Genomic DNA, 15,436 nt, shown 5'->3' with positions numbered 1-15,436 from the left:
TGCAAGTCTTTTCGGAACATGTTACTCACTCCTGCAGTTGCGTCGGGAAGCATCCCCGAAATAGCCGCTCTTGCAGATGCCGCAGCTCGGGCCCTCAGTGTTGTAGAGGCATTTCCTGCACTCTCCGGTTTGCCTGTCACACGCACCCATGTCCGACATGTCTATGTTGTTGTGGCACTGGCACGGCTGGCAGTGCCCACCAGGCTGCGAGGGGTTGCCAAAATAACCCGGGGCACATTCATCACATCGATCACCTAGGTTCAGAGAGAAGCAAACAGAAAATAGAGTGAAAGTTTAAAAAAGAGAAACTTGAACTCATAGCCGAAGAATCAACTGGTAATTAACCTTGACCTTCCTTGAGTTTACCAAGTGTCATTTTACAGGAGATCAGCCTGTCTTCTGTGTTCAAATGGGGAATATGGAGCATCTTGTGAAGTTATACTTTCGTGTAGGTCTCGCAAATGATATTTTGGCTCATCAGCACCACATACATTATCAAGTATCTGGACTTTGAAAAGATTCTGCAGAAAACCCCACAGACTTCAAGGAAATTTAATTTGGTGGAGGAAGAAATGTTTAGTACTGAACAACTGTATATAGCTGGTAAAGGTTCTCCTTGATGCTTATTTCCTAATAAATTGTTTTTCTTCCCTTATTCTCATAGAATTACAAATTTATTCTTGTAAAATTGAGAGTTTATTCTTGGAATCTCTTCAACAACACTCATACTGCGTATTATATGCTACATACTATGCTACTCTGCAAGGTCCTAGACATGGACTACAATATATTCAGTGAAACTATCTATTGAACAAACATATTTGTACATTTTAGACTTGATTTAACCCATCTCTTCAAAGCATGAACATTATTAAATTCATACATGTTGCTAGAATCAGTTTTGTTACTTATCACTCAATGACGTTTGGTTAAACAGCTCTCATTAGTAACATAACTGTGTTTGTCATCACACCTTCAGTGGATTATAAACGACATATTAACATATGACACATCTGAGATGACATTTCCTTCCGCTTCAAGATTCTCTACACAGACAAATGGATCCACTCTGCACACATCCTGGTTCACACAGTATGACCTCACACTGTTATATCCATTATATATATATGTGTTTGTTTTACTAATTGCTTGTTTGTTTTGGTTTGCCGAAAACCAATTTCCACCTTGGTGGACAGTAAAGATATATTATATACTGCAGGTTTCTGGATTCTGTTTGGACTGAGAAGAATTAATACTTGGAATGTTTGACACCGGAGGGAAGACTAGATGAGAGAGAAATAGAAAAGAGAGAAAGTTTAATGGAGAACAGGGATGAGAGGGGGCAAAGGGGAAGCTAGATGCAGTGTTGGGCAGAAGGAGAGGAATTTGGGTAGAAAATAGAAGAGCTTTTCAGGGGGGGACTATGTCTCTCTTCCATTAGTGTCATAAGTATGCCTTATACTTCAAATGAAAAAATATATATATATATATATATATATATATATATATATGAAAATATTTTTTTAATACATGTCATATATTTTTGTAAGACATTTCTCTTGTGTTGTCCTCTCACATTACAAAGTAGTAAAAGATAAGGCTATGTCAAATTACTCAAAGGGACAACATTTAGGAGGTCCCCGGAATATTTTCTCTCTTGTAGGAGATCCTTGGAATAATTGAGAATCTGTGATCTACCAGACAAGTCACAATGACCATGTAGAAGTTTGAGGTTCAGTAGCCTACAGTGTTCTACACTGTGCTTTGTTAAAAAAGTTAGGATGGTTTGAAAATATTACATCAGCGACTGTTTGGCTTTAACAATATAACCCTTTACTCTCCTGTCGCTGGGTTGACCTCTCAACCTCATCCCGGCCTCATTCGTGTATAGATAAAGGTGAACAGTTAAACCTCTAGAGGAGACAGAAGCTGACCCAGACTGAGAATCACACCAACATCTCTGTAAAAAACCTTTCTAACATTTCCCTCTATTTTTCAGTGGAAAACATTTTTTTAAAGTAATGTGACACAATCACACAAATCAGGGTCAGGTCCTTGTGTTGGGAACATTTACACAGCACCATTAACAAAAGGAGTGCTGAGGACACACATGGGTATAGGATAGTTAAATTGGAGGGTTGGACGAAAAAATAGAGGAGGAGCAGGATGTGGAGGGGAAGGGATGAGGGTGGAGGGGTCAACCATCATTACTCACGCTTAAAAATGGCCACCCCGGAGCGTTTAACAATCCCTGTGCCAGTTATACAGGGGAAGGAGGGAAATGACAAATAACACAGGTTACCATTAACCAGAGCCCGACGACAAACATCAGTCTTACCTTATTTTCAGTCATGTCCATTGGCTTGTTGTGTAAAGAAAAAATATTTACGCTTTAGCGCTGATATATTTTAGAACTGCTGTGGAGGCAGAAGGAGCCTCAGTGATTGTCTCTTTTGACGCAGATATGTTTTTATAGTTAGTTTTAAAATCATCAAGAGAAGCACAACAATGCAGTTCAGGTGTGTAACTGGTGTTCACAGTGTCACAGGTTCTGAATTCATACAAAACACACACATCAGTATCTCTACTTAATGATGAAGAGGAGAAAGAGGGTGAGGAGAAAGCAATGGACGAACGAGACAGCAAGAAGAAGACAAAGTAACATTGCATTAATAATCTGAACTTTACCTGTGTAACCCTGGTTACAGTTGCAGATTATTTGCCTGTTACGGTTGTCCTGGTAACAAGATGCAGCAAAGTGGCGTCCGCTGTTGGGCCCGTCTGGACAGGGGCACGGACGACACTGGCCACTAAATGGTATGCCCAGAACTGGGTTACCGTAGTAACCATTGGCACACCTACAGAGAGGAATGAAAAATAAAGTGAATGTAGTATATATTTTGCATGTGATATCAAAAGTGTATTCACATTGACTTAAAATAACCACATAATGTCCGTATCTATATTATAAACAGGGTAAAACAATTAATCCACTGATGCCATGTCTTTTCAAGTTACGTTTTTACTGCAGTAAAAGATGACTCTTTTAAAAATGGCCACCCGGAGCGTTTAACAGGTTATAGGTATAAAACATTAAAAACCAATAAAATAGTGCTATTCAGGTTCAGAAGTCAGAAATGCCTAAATGAGCAGGAGCCAGACTATTTTTATGGCGGTAATGCACCTTGACATTGGTTGCCACCCGCCAGTAAACCAAACAAAGAAGAAGAACCAGACTCATAACAGGTGTTTGAGTATATAGGGACTGGTACAAGAGTAATACAAGGCACAGTAAAAAATCATTGACATTGTTCTTTCAGGTTTAAATTCTCTCACTGTGCAGGGTCCAATATCTGAAGCAGTTTGGCAGATGATGCAGTTAAATACCATTGACACTGTTAACAGCGTTGCTTTAGTTGGTCACTGCTGACATTGCTGTCTTTTACTTTCTGGATCTCTGAAATCAGGACTCAACTCTCTAAAATCATCAAGTTTGTCTTTTTACTCCTTCCTCTCATTTTCCTGAATGAACCCTTCTGACATTGGGACATTAGGAGCCTTATTTGGTCATTAGAGCGTTAATTAAGCTGATTAGCTTTCCTTGTGAACGCTCTCTCAAATACACCTAGGCAGCATTCATCATGTTCACATGATGTGTTTGTTGAATCCGACATAACATGTTAATAAGAACTCACCATACAAACAAATGTAATGTAATGTGTAGAGACCTTAAGGATAAGAGTACGAACACGTTCTTGCATGAGGCCCATTGCGTGTGTTCTATTCTATACTATATTTTTATTTTATTTCATTTCATATTTGTTGTGTGTATGTCCTTTCTTATAGAACTAACAAACATAAAGCATTGAAGAAACCAAGCAAACCAACATCTTAAGTATGAACTGAACCCCTCGTACTGAAGTATCACCTTTCACACTTGTCTCCTCCAGTGTTGTCCTTGCAGTTGATGCAGGCTCCGGTCCTCTGGTCACACTTGTCTGCATGTCCGTTACACTGGCATGGTCGGCAGTTGGGGAAACCCCAGTGACCCGCCTGGCACCCGTCGCAATGCTGACCAAACGCTCCCGGGCGGCACTGGCACTGACCGGTGAACTTGTCACAGAGTCGAGTCACAGAGCCTTCCAAGCTGCACCCGCAGGCTGGACAGGGGGAGGCACAGGGGGAGGCACAGGGAGAAGGGGGGTAAGTGAAGCAGAAAACGAATCAAGGGAGAAAGAGAAAAAGAGGGATAAAAGAGAAATCATTTATTAACTTTGCATTTGCAGTTGTGCACTGAGAGACAGTAGAGGGCGCCACTATGCTCAAAACCGATAGGCATCAAAATTGAAACAGGTCAATGTTTTAATGTTGCTGCAAACAAATATTAGTCACTTTACCTTGTAAATATAATATATGACATAATAAAATAATCAAAGTGATTTAATTTAGGTTAAGAGAGTGCAAATATGGACAATGTTGATATGTTCCATCACATGATATGTTGCTTTAACAGATCTGCATCTCAAGTGAAGATGATAAGGCCTTGAGTTGTATCTGACTTTCTCACCTATGCAGCCTGAGGGTCCGAAGCCGTAAGTTCCTGGCGCACACTGGTCACAACGTCGACCAATCACATTGGGCCTGCAGCGGCACTGGCCCCCGCGGACATCACACAAAGAGCTGACGGAGCCCTGGGGGTCGCAATTACAAGCTGGACGAGGACAAAGAAACAAAGGCATCATGAACACACTGCTCAATCAATAAAGACTGAGTCAAAATATTTAATATCATTACTAATTTTACACGTCACTCAACCTGTTGACTGACAGCTGAGACTTGTGTGGTGTGCCAGTGGTGTTTTACCTCACTCCTGAAAGGGAGGCTTATTAGCCTAGAGAGGCTTTTCCTTTCGTTTGTGTTATTTCAGGACCTGCTGAGTCACAAGCAAACCCTACCACGGCTTGTCCTGAATTATACAAAGAACGGAGTCTAACTAACTCTAAGCATTTCCCCCTTAACAGGTGCAGAATGCCAAGATCAAAGCTTATTTGACTGTGATAGACAACATTTTGAGTGCCTCAGTTCGAATTAAAGAACACTCATGCTTCAGTAGTGTGAACCTTAATCTCTGGCTTGGTTATGGCTCTTAGGTAAATTGTTTGCAGTCTTTGACAGACAGTATATATACCAGGGTCTATCTAGAGGAGAAAAGCATCAGTGATTGGTGAAATGGACAGTAAATGGACTGCATTTGTCTGTTCCTTAATATGTATCTAAGAATATGAATCATCTATGTGCTGCACTTTTCTATTACACATCATTCTCACACTGCTGGCACAGTTGTCAGGGGCAATTTGGGGGTTCACACCACACAACCTTCTGGTTAGTGGACGACCAGTTCTCCCTCCTGTGCCAGTCAACAAATATATTGTCATGTAAAGAGTAAGATGCCTTTAACAATTAATAAATCTCATTAAAGAAACTTAATTAAAAATGTTAAAGGGGGATTGCAGTAGTTTTTTAACCTGGGTTTATAAATGTGTGTGTGTAATTGAAAGTATTTCGCAAAAATGTTTGGAATTGGTCCAGTAGGTCGCCTCTGCCGGCAGCCGCAACACAGCTGCAGTGGCTTCTTATGGGGCAACTGCGACAGTCCATTAAATGTCCACTAAAAGTGATGTTTTTTTACCAATAAAAGACTCAAATTGTTATTCTGGGTCTTTGCAACCTTACACATGCCGTCTCACTCTCAACCAAGCAGCAGCTAGTTATCCCTCTCTCCTTGTTGCTTCTCTTACTATTCATTTACACATCCACATTAATAAACACGGGGCCAGGTCGGAAAATACTGCAATTCCCCTTTAACTTCAACATTCAAGGGTGGTTAAATGTCAGGAAAAGGGCCATGTCACCCTCTAGCCTCCTGCATTGTAAACAATATTAAATAATTGGAGGCAGTTTAATAAGCCTTTTCTCCACTCACGCAGAGCGCCGTCATTTATGATGGCCGACATGCTGGTGATGAGCTTGGCACAGGTGTCACTCATCAGCGGACGGGACACACTCTTCGCCCCCTCGTGGCAGCGGTACCGCTCATAGGTCTGCTTCCTGATGCTCGAGGCTGAATCCCCTGCGTTGAACATCTCCATGGAGAAGTGGCGTGGCATCAAGGAGATCTAGAGAAGATGAGGAGGGAGATGTTTGAGTGTGGAATGAAAACTACAATTTCTTTATGAGTCAGACGCTTATTGGAAAAAAAGATTCTCACCGAGTCCACAAGGATGACGGCGTCGGCTCCGGTAAGGATACTGTTGGCATCATGATAGCGTCGGAACTCAAAGCGGAGGGTGTATGTCACACCTCTCTCCAGACACACAGGCTGAGGAGGGACCGCAAACCTGAGGCAAACAGAGTCAGCTCACAGTTCACATTCAGCGATTACGTGTAATGCTTTAGTGTGTTTGTTGAGTGTTTGAGCCACGGACCTGGCTCCAGCGTGCAGGGAGACTGTGAGCCTGTCATCATCTGGGATGGTGTTTCCACACGGGCTGCTGGTAGGAATCGGCCCTGGACGGATCACCGTTATCCGCACCTCCTCCCAGTCCCGTGGCATCTAGCAAAAAAAACAGTGTTACATGGTTAATATGCAGCCAGATGCACACTGACCATGAAATATGAGCACGAAAAAGGGGAAGAGAAAAGTAACAAGGTAATGGCTGTCTGGACTGAAAGACAGGACATCAACCGACTGTGGTTTGGAAAATGATTAACATGTAAAATATACATGATTTCTAGACTAATGGCTGAAACATGCAAAACCACAAGCCTGTTTTATGTTAATAGGCAGTGGAGCTTTGTCTGTAAAGGAAAGTATATAGCTGATGCAATTGTCTTAAATTTGATAGCTCTGTGATACCTCTCTCATATCTGTCTGTCAGTCAGGAGACTTTTAGCTTGGCATAAAGCAGAATTATGTTCATGGCCTTTTCATCTAAGTGTTTTTATTTCTTCATGATCCTTTTATTTGATTTATGATCTTCCAGATAATAAATGCACAAAAACACAGACCTGTGACTCGTAGCGAATGAGCAAGTCATATTCCATGGAGTAGGGAATGTTAGTGACGAGGAACTCCAGGGTGCCGCCCTCAGGAACCCGGGCGAACCCCATTCCCGTCCAGGTGGCAGGCCGACCTGGCTGGTGCTCCTTGGTCTCCAGCATACAGCCCTAAGAATATTCAGACATATTTCTAATGTTATATTCCCATTCTAGAGCCATGGAATCACTCCAATACATGTGTTCCGAAAAAGAAAACAAGCTGGCTCACCTGACCCATTTTGGCCAACTCTGCCTCATACAGGAAGTGATCCACAGCCATGAAGAAATATCCGGACTCCACCTGCGTACACTGGCGTCCCATCATGTGGCCGCGGCAGCGACACTGACCGCTCTCCATGGAGCAGCTACAGAGCAGACAAATTACTCTGTTAATTCACTGCTACAGTTTTTGTTATAGATGCTTCACCATTAATCACAAGTGTAAACAGTCTTTAGCAATGCCAGTGACACAAAGTGGTATGTTGAGCTGCATGCTAGCATCAAAATGTTTAGCAAGTTCATCATCTCTGTTTAGCATGTTAGCATGCTAACATGCTAAACATTTCACTGCGGTAAACAGCTGACAGCTGAATAGGATGGAGGTGTCATTTGTTTTTTTTTAGGTATTTTAGTCATAAGCTTTTGAATAGGGTTAGGGTTATGGGTTATGATGGCCGTAGGAGCCAAAGTTATTATTAAGTATGTGTTTGTTATTGTTTATAATTGGCTGCAGATATTGTTTTTATTATTACTCCCAGATAAGGGAGGCAAGGAGTGTGGTTTTTGCTTTTCTTTTTTCACCTGTTCAATATAGACAAAGACAGGAGTAGGGCTCAAACATTCTCTGTTGACCGTCATATTTTGCTTTTGGTTAAAATATTGTTTAAAACCATAAGACGCATCTTGGACTCATGGATCCTTTTTTCGAATTTGCACAGTAAGGAGTCTGCTTAGCCGCATTTTGTTATTTTTCATGGTGAATAAAGTTGCTACAATGGCTTTAGATGAACAGTTGACAGCTGACCAAAGTTATTACAATTCATCTTAAGAAGAACATGAATGTGTTTCCCAGCAAACCAGCTAACAGTTTTAAAGTGGGTCATTTGTTTGCCTGTGGAATTAAAAGTACCACTTGTTTTTTATAGACGAAGTTGCACAAGTCTTTTCTATAGCTTGGATTGACATGAAACACAATAGATAAGGAGCTGCAGTGGAAAACGTTTTTTTATATAAAAAGTCAAAGATACCACCACCCCACTGTGGTTGTATGCGTCTGACAACCAGTGCAGTTTCCGTCTACATATTTCTACAATCATTTTTTTCCCCCAAGATTAACATAAAATCCCTGTGACCTTTACCTTTGACCAATGAAATCTAAACACTTGAGTCCAAGTGACAAGTGATCAAAAGTTGCAGAAATTCCCTCGAGTTGGTGTTGACATATCACAAACATGTTTTTGAGGCCGCAGTGACCTTTAACCACTGAAAACTAATCAGTTAATCAGTGATGCCAAGTGAACATTCCAAATTTGAAAGAATTCCCTTCAGGTGTTCCTGAGATATTACATTCACAATGCAAAATGTGTTTTATAAGGTCACAGTCACCTTTGTCCACCAAATTCTAATGAAGTCATCCATGAGTCAAAGTCAATGTTTTTGCCAGATCTAATGAACTTCCCTACTGGCAGTTCTGAAGTTTAATCTTTGAGTCCAAGTGAATGTTTGTACCAAATTTGAAGAAATTCCCTCATGATGTTTTTCAGTTATCGCCTTCATGAGAACGGGATTGATGTACGTACAGACTGACATCCCGAAAAAAACATAATGCCTCTGGCTAATGGCTGTTGCCGGCACGGAGGCAAAGTAATAACTTAGTTCACTTTTAAATTCTAGTGGTACAACAGGACATGTTAGGGGCTGCCCACAGTCAGTATGAGTCATCCACTGGGGATCATAAATGTTTGTGAATGTTTCTATAGCATAGATCTAATAGAAGTTTGGATTAAAACAGTGGCCTGACTGACTGAGAGATCTAGAGTCATGTTTCTATTATCAATGGGTAACTGTATCAGTGCATTGTGTCTGAATATAGGATATCAAGGATATCATAACATTTAACAAGAAGTATAAAAAATGACTGCTCCCAGGGTAAAAGGTGGAGGCCAATAAATCTGATGCTGTAGCTGCTGCTTTGGGGATAATGATCAGTTTCTAGATGTTGTTAAAGACAAAAACTAATAATTTCTAACAGCCACAGACGTGATGTTATACTCCAGACTGAGACTACAGCACCACTCACAGGTTGTCCAGCGCTCCTCCGATGTCACAATCGCAACCTCTGCAGCCGTTCAGGTCGTGGTTCAGTGCCCAGTGTTCAGGCTGGAAACACAGGAGGACAGAGGGACGGGGAGACAGACAGTTAGCTCCAGACAGACATGATGTATCACATGCTATTACTGTATGGACTGAGGGGAACTTCCACAGCAGCTTGACTGTCATGACTGTGTGTGAGCCATAAATATTACACCCAGCTCTCTAATCCAATAAAACATCATGCATTGCCTTCAGGGTTATTTTATTACTACCTTGTTCCTTCTAGTTAACTTTGTCAGATCTTCTCTTTAAAATAGAGCTTTACAATGTGGATATATTTTTTTCTGAGGCAGCTTCTTTGTATGTGTACGTTTGCATATAATGTCTATATTAGTTCCGTTTCACCACAGTGACAGTAATGTACATTTTCTCTTCAGAAGGATTCATTCAAATATTATTTCCACTGATGACATTATTGTTTCTAAAATGAGGCTCTGCACTGTCAGGAGCCGCTTTCGGACCAGGTCCAGGCCCTGACCATTTTAGGCCTGCTGTAACCCACACCAACCGGACAAGTCTCAAATCCCTGGGCTAAATTTAGACACAGAGCCCAGGCTCACATTCCTCCCTACACTATTCCTGGCTGAGTAGCTTTGGGACAACAGGTTTAATTAGAGAAGGAAGCTGATCACCACATCACATCTCGGGCTGCTGGGGCAGAAAGTGTGGGAGATAAACAGGAGAAAGGAACAGAGTGAAAAGTAAAGAAGCATCATCAACCAATTAGACTTGCCTTCATTCAAATTTAAAGGGTCAGTGTGTAAGATTTAGTGACATCTAGTGGTAAGGCGACAGATTGCAACAAACTGAATTCCCCTCCCTTTCCCCTTCCTTCCTTTTAAGTATGTGTAAAAATATCATAAAATGTAAATCGTCCTCTCAACAGCCAGTTTCTAGTTTGTTCACTCTGGTCTGCTGTAGAAATATGGTGGTGCTCCATGACAGATTCTGTGGAGGAGGACCCGCTCCCTTTGTAGACATAAAGGTCAGCGAAAATATGGGAGGGTATTTTGTTCAACCCCACATTACTACCAATAGTAAGTTTGTAAGTAAGTAAGAAAAGTCAATTTATATATATATATATATAGAAAAAACAAGGAAGAAAGAAAATATCAGATTCTCCATTTACGTCAGAAAACAAACCTCCGACATTCATATTTGACTTGAAACTGCATAATTTACACAATGTTTTGAGCCTAAATGTCCACTGATATCTTCCCTTGAGGTGCATTCATAGCCCTTCGGACACACCATCGTGTGGCTACGTCCGCTAGCTTAGTCAATTCCAGTGGACTTTTAGGCTTAAAACAGGGTATAAATTACCTCTTTTCGAGTCGAATATGAAGGTTGGGGCTTGTGGACACTTGGATGACACCACATGAGCGGTATGGAGGCATGTTGTGTTTTTTTCCGTTGTCTTACACGTCTGAAGTATAGGTCGCTAGTTGCTACTACTGTATCGGATTGTACCTTCATCGGTATAGTGATGAGTAGATGATGAGTGAATTTTCATTTTTCTGTGAACTATCCCTTTAAGCCTAAAAAGACAAGTCTTATTGCTACGTCGTCTTACCAGACACTGGTCACAGCTGCGTCCAGTGACGAGTCGCTTGCAGAAGCAGTCTCCACTGATGGGGTCACACTGGGAGCTTCCTAACACGGTTCCTCTGTTGTCGCACCAGCAAGCTGCAGAGCGAGGGCACAGGGCAGAGGGCAAAAGTCACGACGTTTACTCACACACAACTAGTTACTGCAGCACATTGGAACAAAAAATCATCAACATAAAAAAAAAGAAAGAAAAATAAACTGCAGGCACTGTCATAACTTTCACTGTGATCAGGTACTGAGCCCATTGGGAGATGGCCCGAGTTCCATTGAGTTTAGTTAATAAAGACAGTCCTGTTTGTAATAAAGAGTGTAGGCGTTTATGTAGTTTGAATCTTTATAGATTTCAATTTAATGATATGATTTTATCATAACATTAAAAGACCATTTATTATAAAGTATCAGATCTCTATACAGCATCTTTTGCAAATATACATTGTGGAATACATGAGGAACCTCATCTCAGAGTGGACAATCTAGGTTGTTACAACATTTTTGTGCTTGTGTGAGCAGTCGTAGAGAATGTACTCACGTTGGCAGCCCTGAGGGTTTTCGGCGCTCAGGCCAAAGAAGCCGGTTTTACACTTGTCGCAACGCGGCCCCTCGACGTTGGCCTTGCAACGGCACTGACCTCCCACCATGCCGAGGGAAGGGTCTGTGTGGCTGTCGCACATCCCCCCATTCTGAGAACCATCCGGGTCGCAGTCACACGCTATGGGACAGAGGAGAAGTTAAATGTTATGTGCTCAGTTTGTCTGGCTTGTGTGTGAGTTTATTTTATGATGTGTTGGAATAAAACTTTGTGTTTAAATATATTAGTGCAGTGCCTGTTCTAAACCTGCCTGTTTGGAATGCTCTGTTCTCTTGTCCTGTGCTAAAGCTCTGGAAATACTTTCCTCATCATTAGTGAGTCCTCATCAAACAGTTGTGTGCAGGGCTTTTTATAAATAGTATATGGTGCAGAGTGAAGTTAGAAAACTTTGTGTTCATCCTACCTGGTTTATCTGCAATGAAGATTTTACAGTCAATGCTTTTCATAAAATTAAACTGAATTTGCTTTTTTACTGTTCATTTGTTTGGTTTATATACTTTGTAAAAGCTTGAATCACTTATTGTTATTTCAGAGGTCTGTTAAGCAACAAGCTGTGTGTCTGTGTCTCAGTCCGATATGGTGAAAAAGTAAAACAAAATGATCAAATTGATCTGGCAGGACAGGTTTTGTTTGCCGCAGGCCACCAGTTGCCGACCGCTACTATAGTTTATCTAAGAACGTAGGAGAAGAACTTGGTCCACAGACTGAAGGCACACTGCCCCGCCCCCACTGACTGCTAAAGAGTGCTCGTTGCCTGTTTATTCAATTTCCAATAAATGAATAAGTGTCCAAATTGCACCAAATTTAATACTGCACTCCCCTGGATCACTACGATTATACATGCCCAGTATGAAAAGTCGCGAGATATGCATTCCACAGACAGACAGACAATCCCCTAATGAGCCACACAAAGACACTCACCTACGCAAACGCGTGGGTCCCTCATATCCTTGATGGGGTCTTTGTAGTAGAACGGTTTGCACATCTCACAGTTACGTCCCATGGTGTTGTGCTGACAGTCGTCACACACTCCTCCGCTGGTGTTAGCCATGGCCAAATACACCGCCATGTCAAAGTGGCACGTGGTGGAGTGGCCGTTACAGTTACACTCTACAAAACAGGTTATGAATTCCAACAGATTAGTCATAAATTATGTTATTCTGCTTTTTCATTTCCACTTTCTTCGAGGGATTAAAGTCCAAAAAGCAGCTCAGGTTATATCTTTTAATGTGTAAATAACTCTGTCATTTAGCTAACTATCGCTATATATAAAGTTCTGCTGTTGCACCACACTTAAAGGGATAGTTCACCCAAGAATGAAAATTCATTCATCTACTCAACACTGTACTGATGGAGGGGTGGGGGAAGTGTTTGAGTCCTTAAAACATTTTGGGAGTTTCAGGGGTAAACAGCATTGCAGCTAAAGCCTTAGTTACTGCTGCAGTAACTGCAGTTCTTGAGAGTTCTTGCGATACTCACAAGTTCTCGCAAGAACTGCAGAAAAAATTACGCAGTTTCAAGTCGAATTTGAATGTCTGGCTTCCGGACACTTGGATGACACCACAGGAGCAGTATGGAGGCATGTTACGGATTTTTTCTGTAGTTTTATTACGTCTGAAGAAGGAGTCCCCAGTTACTTCAAATGTATTGGATTTGGCTGCAACGCTGTTTACCCCTGAAACTCCAAAAGTGTTTTGTGCACTCAAGCACTTCACCCACCCCTCCATCGGCATAAGGGGGAGTAGATAAGGAGTGAACTTTTCGGTGAACTATCCCTTTAATGTCCATTGGGCTGTCTCTTCAGGACTCACTCTTGCAGGCGTTGGTGTTGCGTCCCTCAGCTGGTTTCCAGGGCAGGTCATTGTGGAAGTCCTCACATAGCTCACAGTTCAAACCCTTGGTGTTATGGTTACACACACACCTGCCGTGAACCTTAAAACGAGAGGAAAGGGAAGGAGAGTTGCTTCAAACTGTTTGGGGATGAGTGTGTGTGTGTGTGTGTGTGTGTGTGTGTGTGTGTGTGTGTGTGTGTGTGTGTGTGTGTGTGTGTGTGTGTGTGTGTGGGTGGGTGGGTGTGTGTGTGGGTGGGTGGGTGGGTGTAATCTCACCATTCCTTCTATATCATCCCTGATGCCGTTGATGGGGGCGCACTCGGAGGCGTGGCCGTAGCAAAAGCAGTTTCCTCGTATGACAAGCTCATATATGGCATAGTAATACTTCTCCTTTATTTCTGCCCTCGGGTCCAGCAGGTTGTCTCCCAGTGTGTGAAGTTTGGTGAAGTTCACTCTCAGGTTTGTGATCTTCAGCTGGTCTGTGGACAAGAAGACATGAAGAGACTAAGTGGAGGAAGAACATGGTGTTGTCTTGTGGACAACTGCACAACAGCATATTTTTCCCAGTCTGGGCCAGTGGAGCGGGAAAAAGCTGTGTGGCAAAGCATTATGGGTGAACAACAGTTGATGATCTGAGATGGTCTGGGGAGTAGTTAGTCCTCAGAGTTTGGAGGAACCACATATATGGAACTTTAGGAGGCGCAGTTTAAATCCTGATGACATGTTGATAACGTTCACCACTTAAACAATGAAACAATTTTATAAGCTACATGGAAGGGCTAAGACTTTTTAACTTTTTAAATCATTTAAAAACAGCATCTATTTATCATCTTTTATCTCTAAAAATTGTATCTTTAATAATTACACAGACCAGTTGCCATATACAAATACAAATCAGAGTTACACAACCAATTATGTTTTTGTTTGTTTGTTTGTTTGTTTGTTTGTTTGTTTGTTTGATCCAGGATTTGTTTTCCACTTTCTTGAACATTTTGAGATAGGGCATTTTACCACAGTTTCGTTGGTTTCTCTAAGGAAAATTCATGGATCTTGATTTTTAAAAATCCGAGTGTGTAAGTGTGTGTAATTTGGTGCAGATGTGAAATTAATCTGGATCTACTGAATTCAAATGTTGTTTCATGAGGGGACTGTGGGGCCTTGGTATGCGCCCAACTGAGTGCAATTGTAGTTAAAGGTATGGATTGCTTTGTGTGGCTATTGGACCACAGCCACACAAAGAAGGAATTTCATACTAAACACATTAACTTTGGAAGATCCCATTGACAATTTCATACGGATGAAGCCTTATACTGTATTTGTTTTTGCTGAACTCTAGAGTAGGTTTTTGCAATGAATGGATTTTGTTATTCAATTTATTAACGTTTATTGCTTATTTCTAATTTGTATGAATGAAGTACATTCCTGGACGATGGAAAATCTGAAAATGACGGACAGTAATGGAATGGGGTGTTGAAATGGTTCTTCCCACATCCTGCCTCTTAACCCTCCCTAAAATGATTTGAATATTTGTTTTTTACTGGGGAGACATATAATGACTTCTTTCCACAGAGATGTATTTGTCTCATCACCTTGTCAATCTGATAGAAGAGCAGTGGATGGAAATACCTACGCTGTTAAGGTTAAGCTGTTCACCAGAAAACACACACACACACACACACACACACACACACACACACACACACACACACACACACACACACACACACACACACACACACACACAGAGACTACAATACTGGCCCCATTAAATATGCATACCAGTAGGCTCAGAGTGAATACCTATTATCATATAATTATGATGATTATGAACATAACATTCATAATTTAGCAATAGAGGAACTTCAGTCTATATTGAATCTGCTTCTAAAGCTGTTTTTCTCCACAAAACTGAATCCGACAAAGATTTAAAACAGTT

The 15,436-nt window shown here is 41.4% G+C and overlaps 1 protein-coding gene across 1 annotated transcript in view; it reads right to left on the bottom strand.

The window, feature by feature from the left end:
* lamb2 (laminin, beta 2 (laminin S)) overlaps positions 1 to 15,436 on the bottom strand; it is a 50,917-nt gene that overhangs the window by 6,663 nt on the left and 28,818 nt on the right. The window contains exons 8-22 of the mRNA XM_034591344.1: positions 13,777 to 13,979; positions 13,480 to 13,600; positions 12,590 to 12,778; positions 11,609 to 11,788; positions 11,045 to 11,157; positions 9,398 to 9,477; positions 7,328 to 7,463; positions 7,069 to 7,227; positions 6,486 to 6,613; positions 6,269 to 6,398; positions 5,984 to 6,176; positions 4,568 to 4,711; positions 3,929 to 4,160; positions 2,689 to 2,858; positions 30 to 254 (exon numbers count right to left, since the gene is read on the bottom strand). Of these exons, the coding sequence (XP_034447235.1) occupies positions 30 to 254; positions 2,689 to 2,858; positions 3,929 to 4,160; positions 4,568 to 4,711; positions 5,984 to 6,176; positions 6,269 to 6,398; positions 6,486 to 6,613; positions 7,069 to 7,227; positions 7,328 to 7,463; positions 9,398 to 9,477; positions 11,045 to 11,157; positions 11,609 to 11,788; positions 12,590 to 12,778; positions 13,480 to 13,600; positions 13,777 to 13,979 (2,403 nt within the window). The remainder of the gene's footprint in view (positions 1 to 29; positions 255 to 2,688; positions 2,859 to 3,928; positions 4,161 to 4,567; positions 4,712 to 5,983; positions 6,177 to 6,268; positions 6,399 to 6,485; positions 6,614 to 7,068; positions 7,228 to 7,327; positions 7,464 to 9,397; positions 9,478 to 11,044; positions 11,158 to 11,608; positions 11,789 to 12,589; positions 12,779 to 13,479; positions 13,601 to 13,776; positions 13,980 to 15,436) is intronic.

The sequence above is a fragment of the Hippoglossus hippoglossus genome, chromosome 7, assembly GCF_009819705.1.
Source record: "Hippoglossus hippoglossus isolate fHipHip1 chromosome 7, fHipHip1.pri, whole genome shotgun sequence".
Lineage (NCBI taxonomy): Eukaryota > Metazoa > Chordata > Actinopteri > Pleuronectiformes > Pleuronectidae > Hippoglossus > Hippoglossus hippoglossus.
This window is presented reverse-complemented; position numbering and strand designations above follow the sequence as displayed.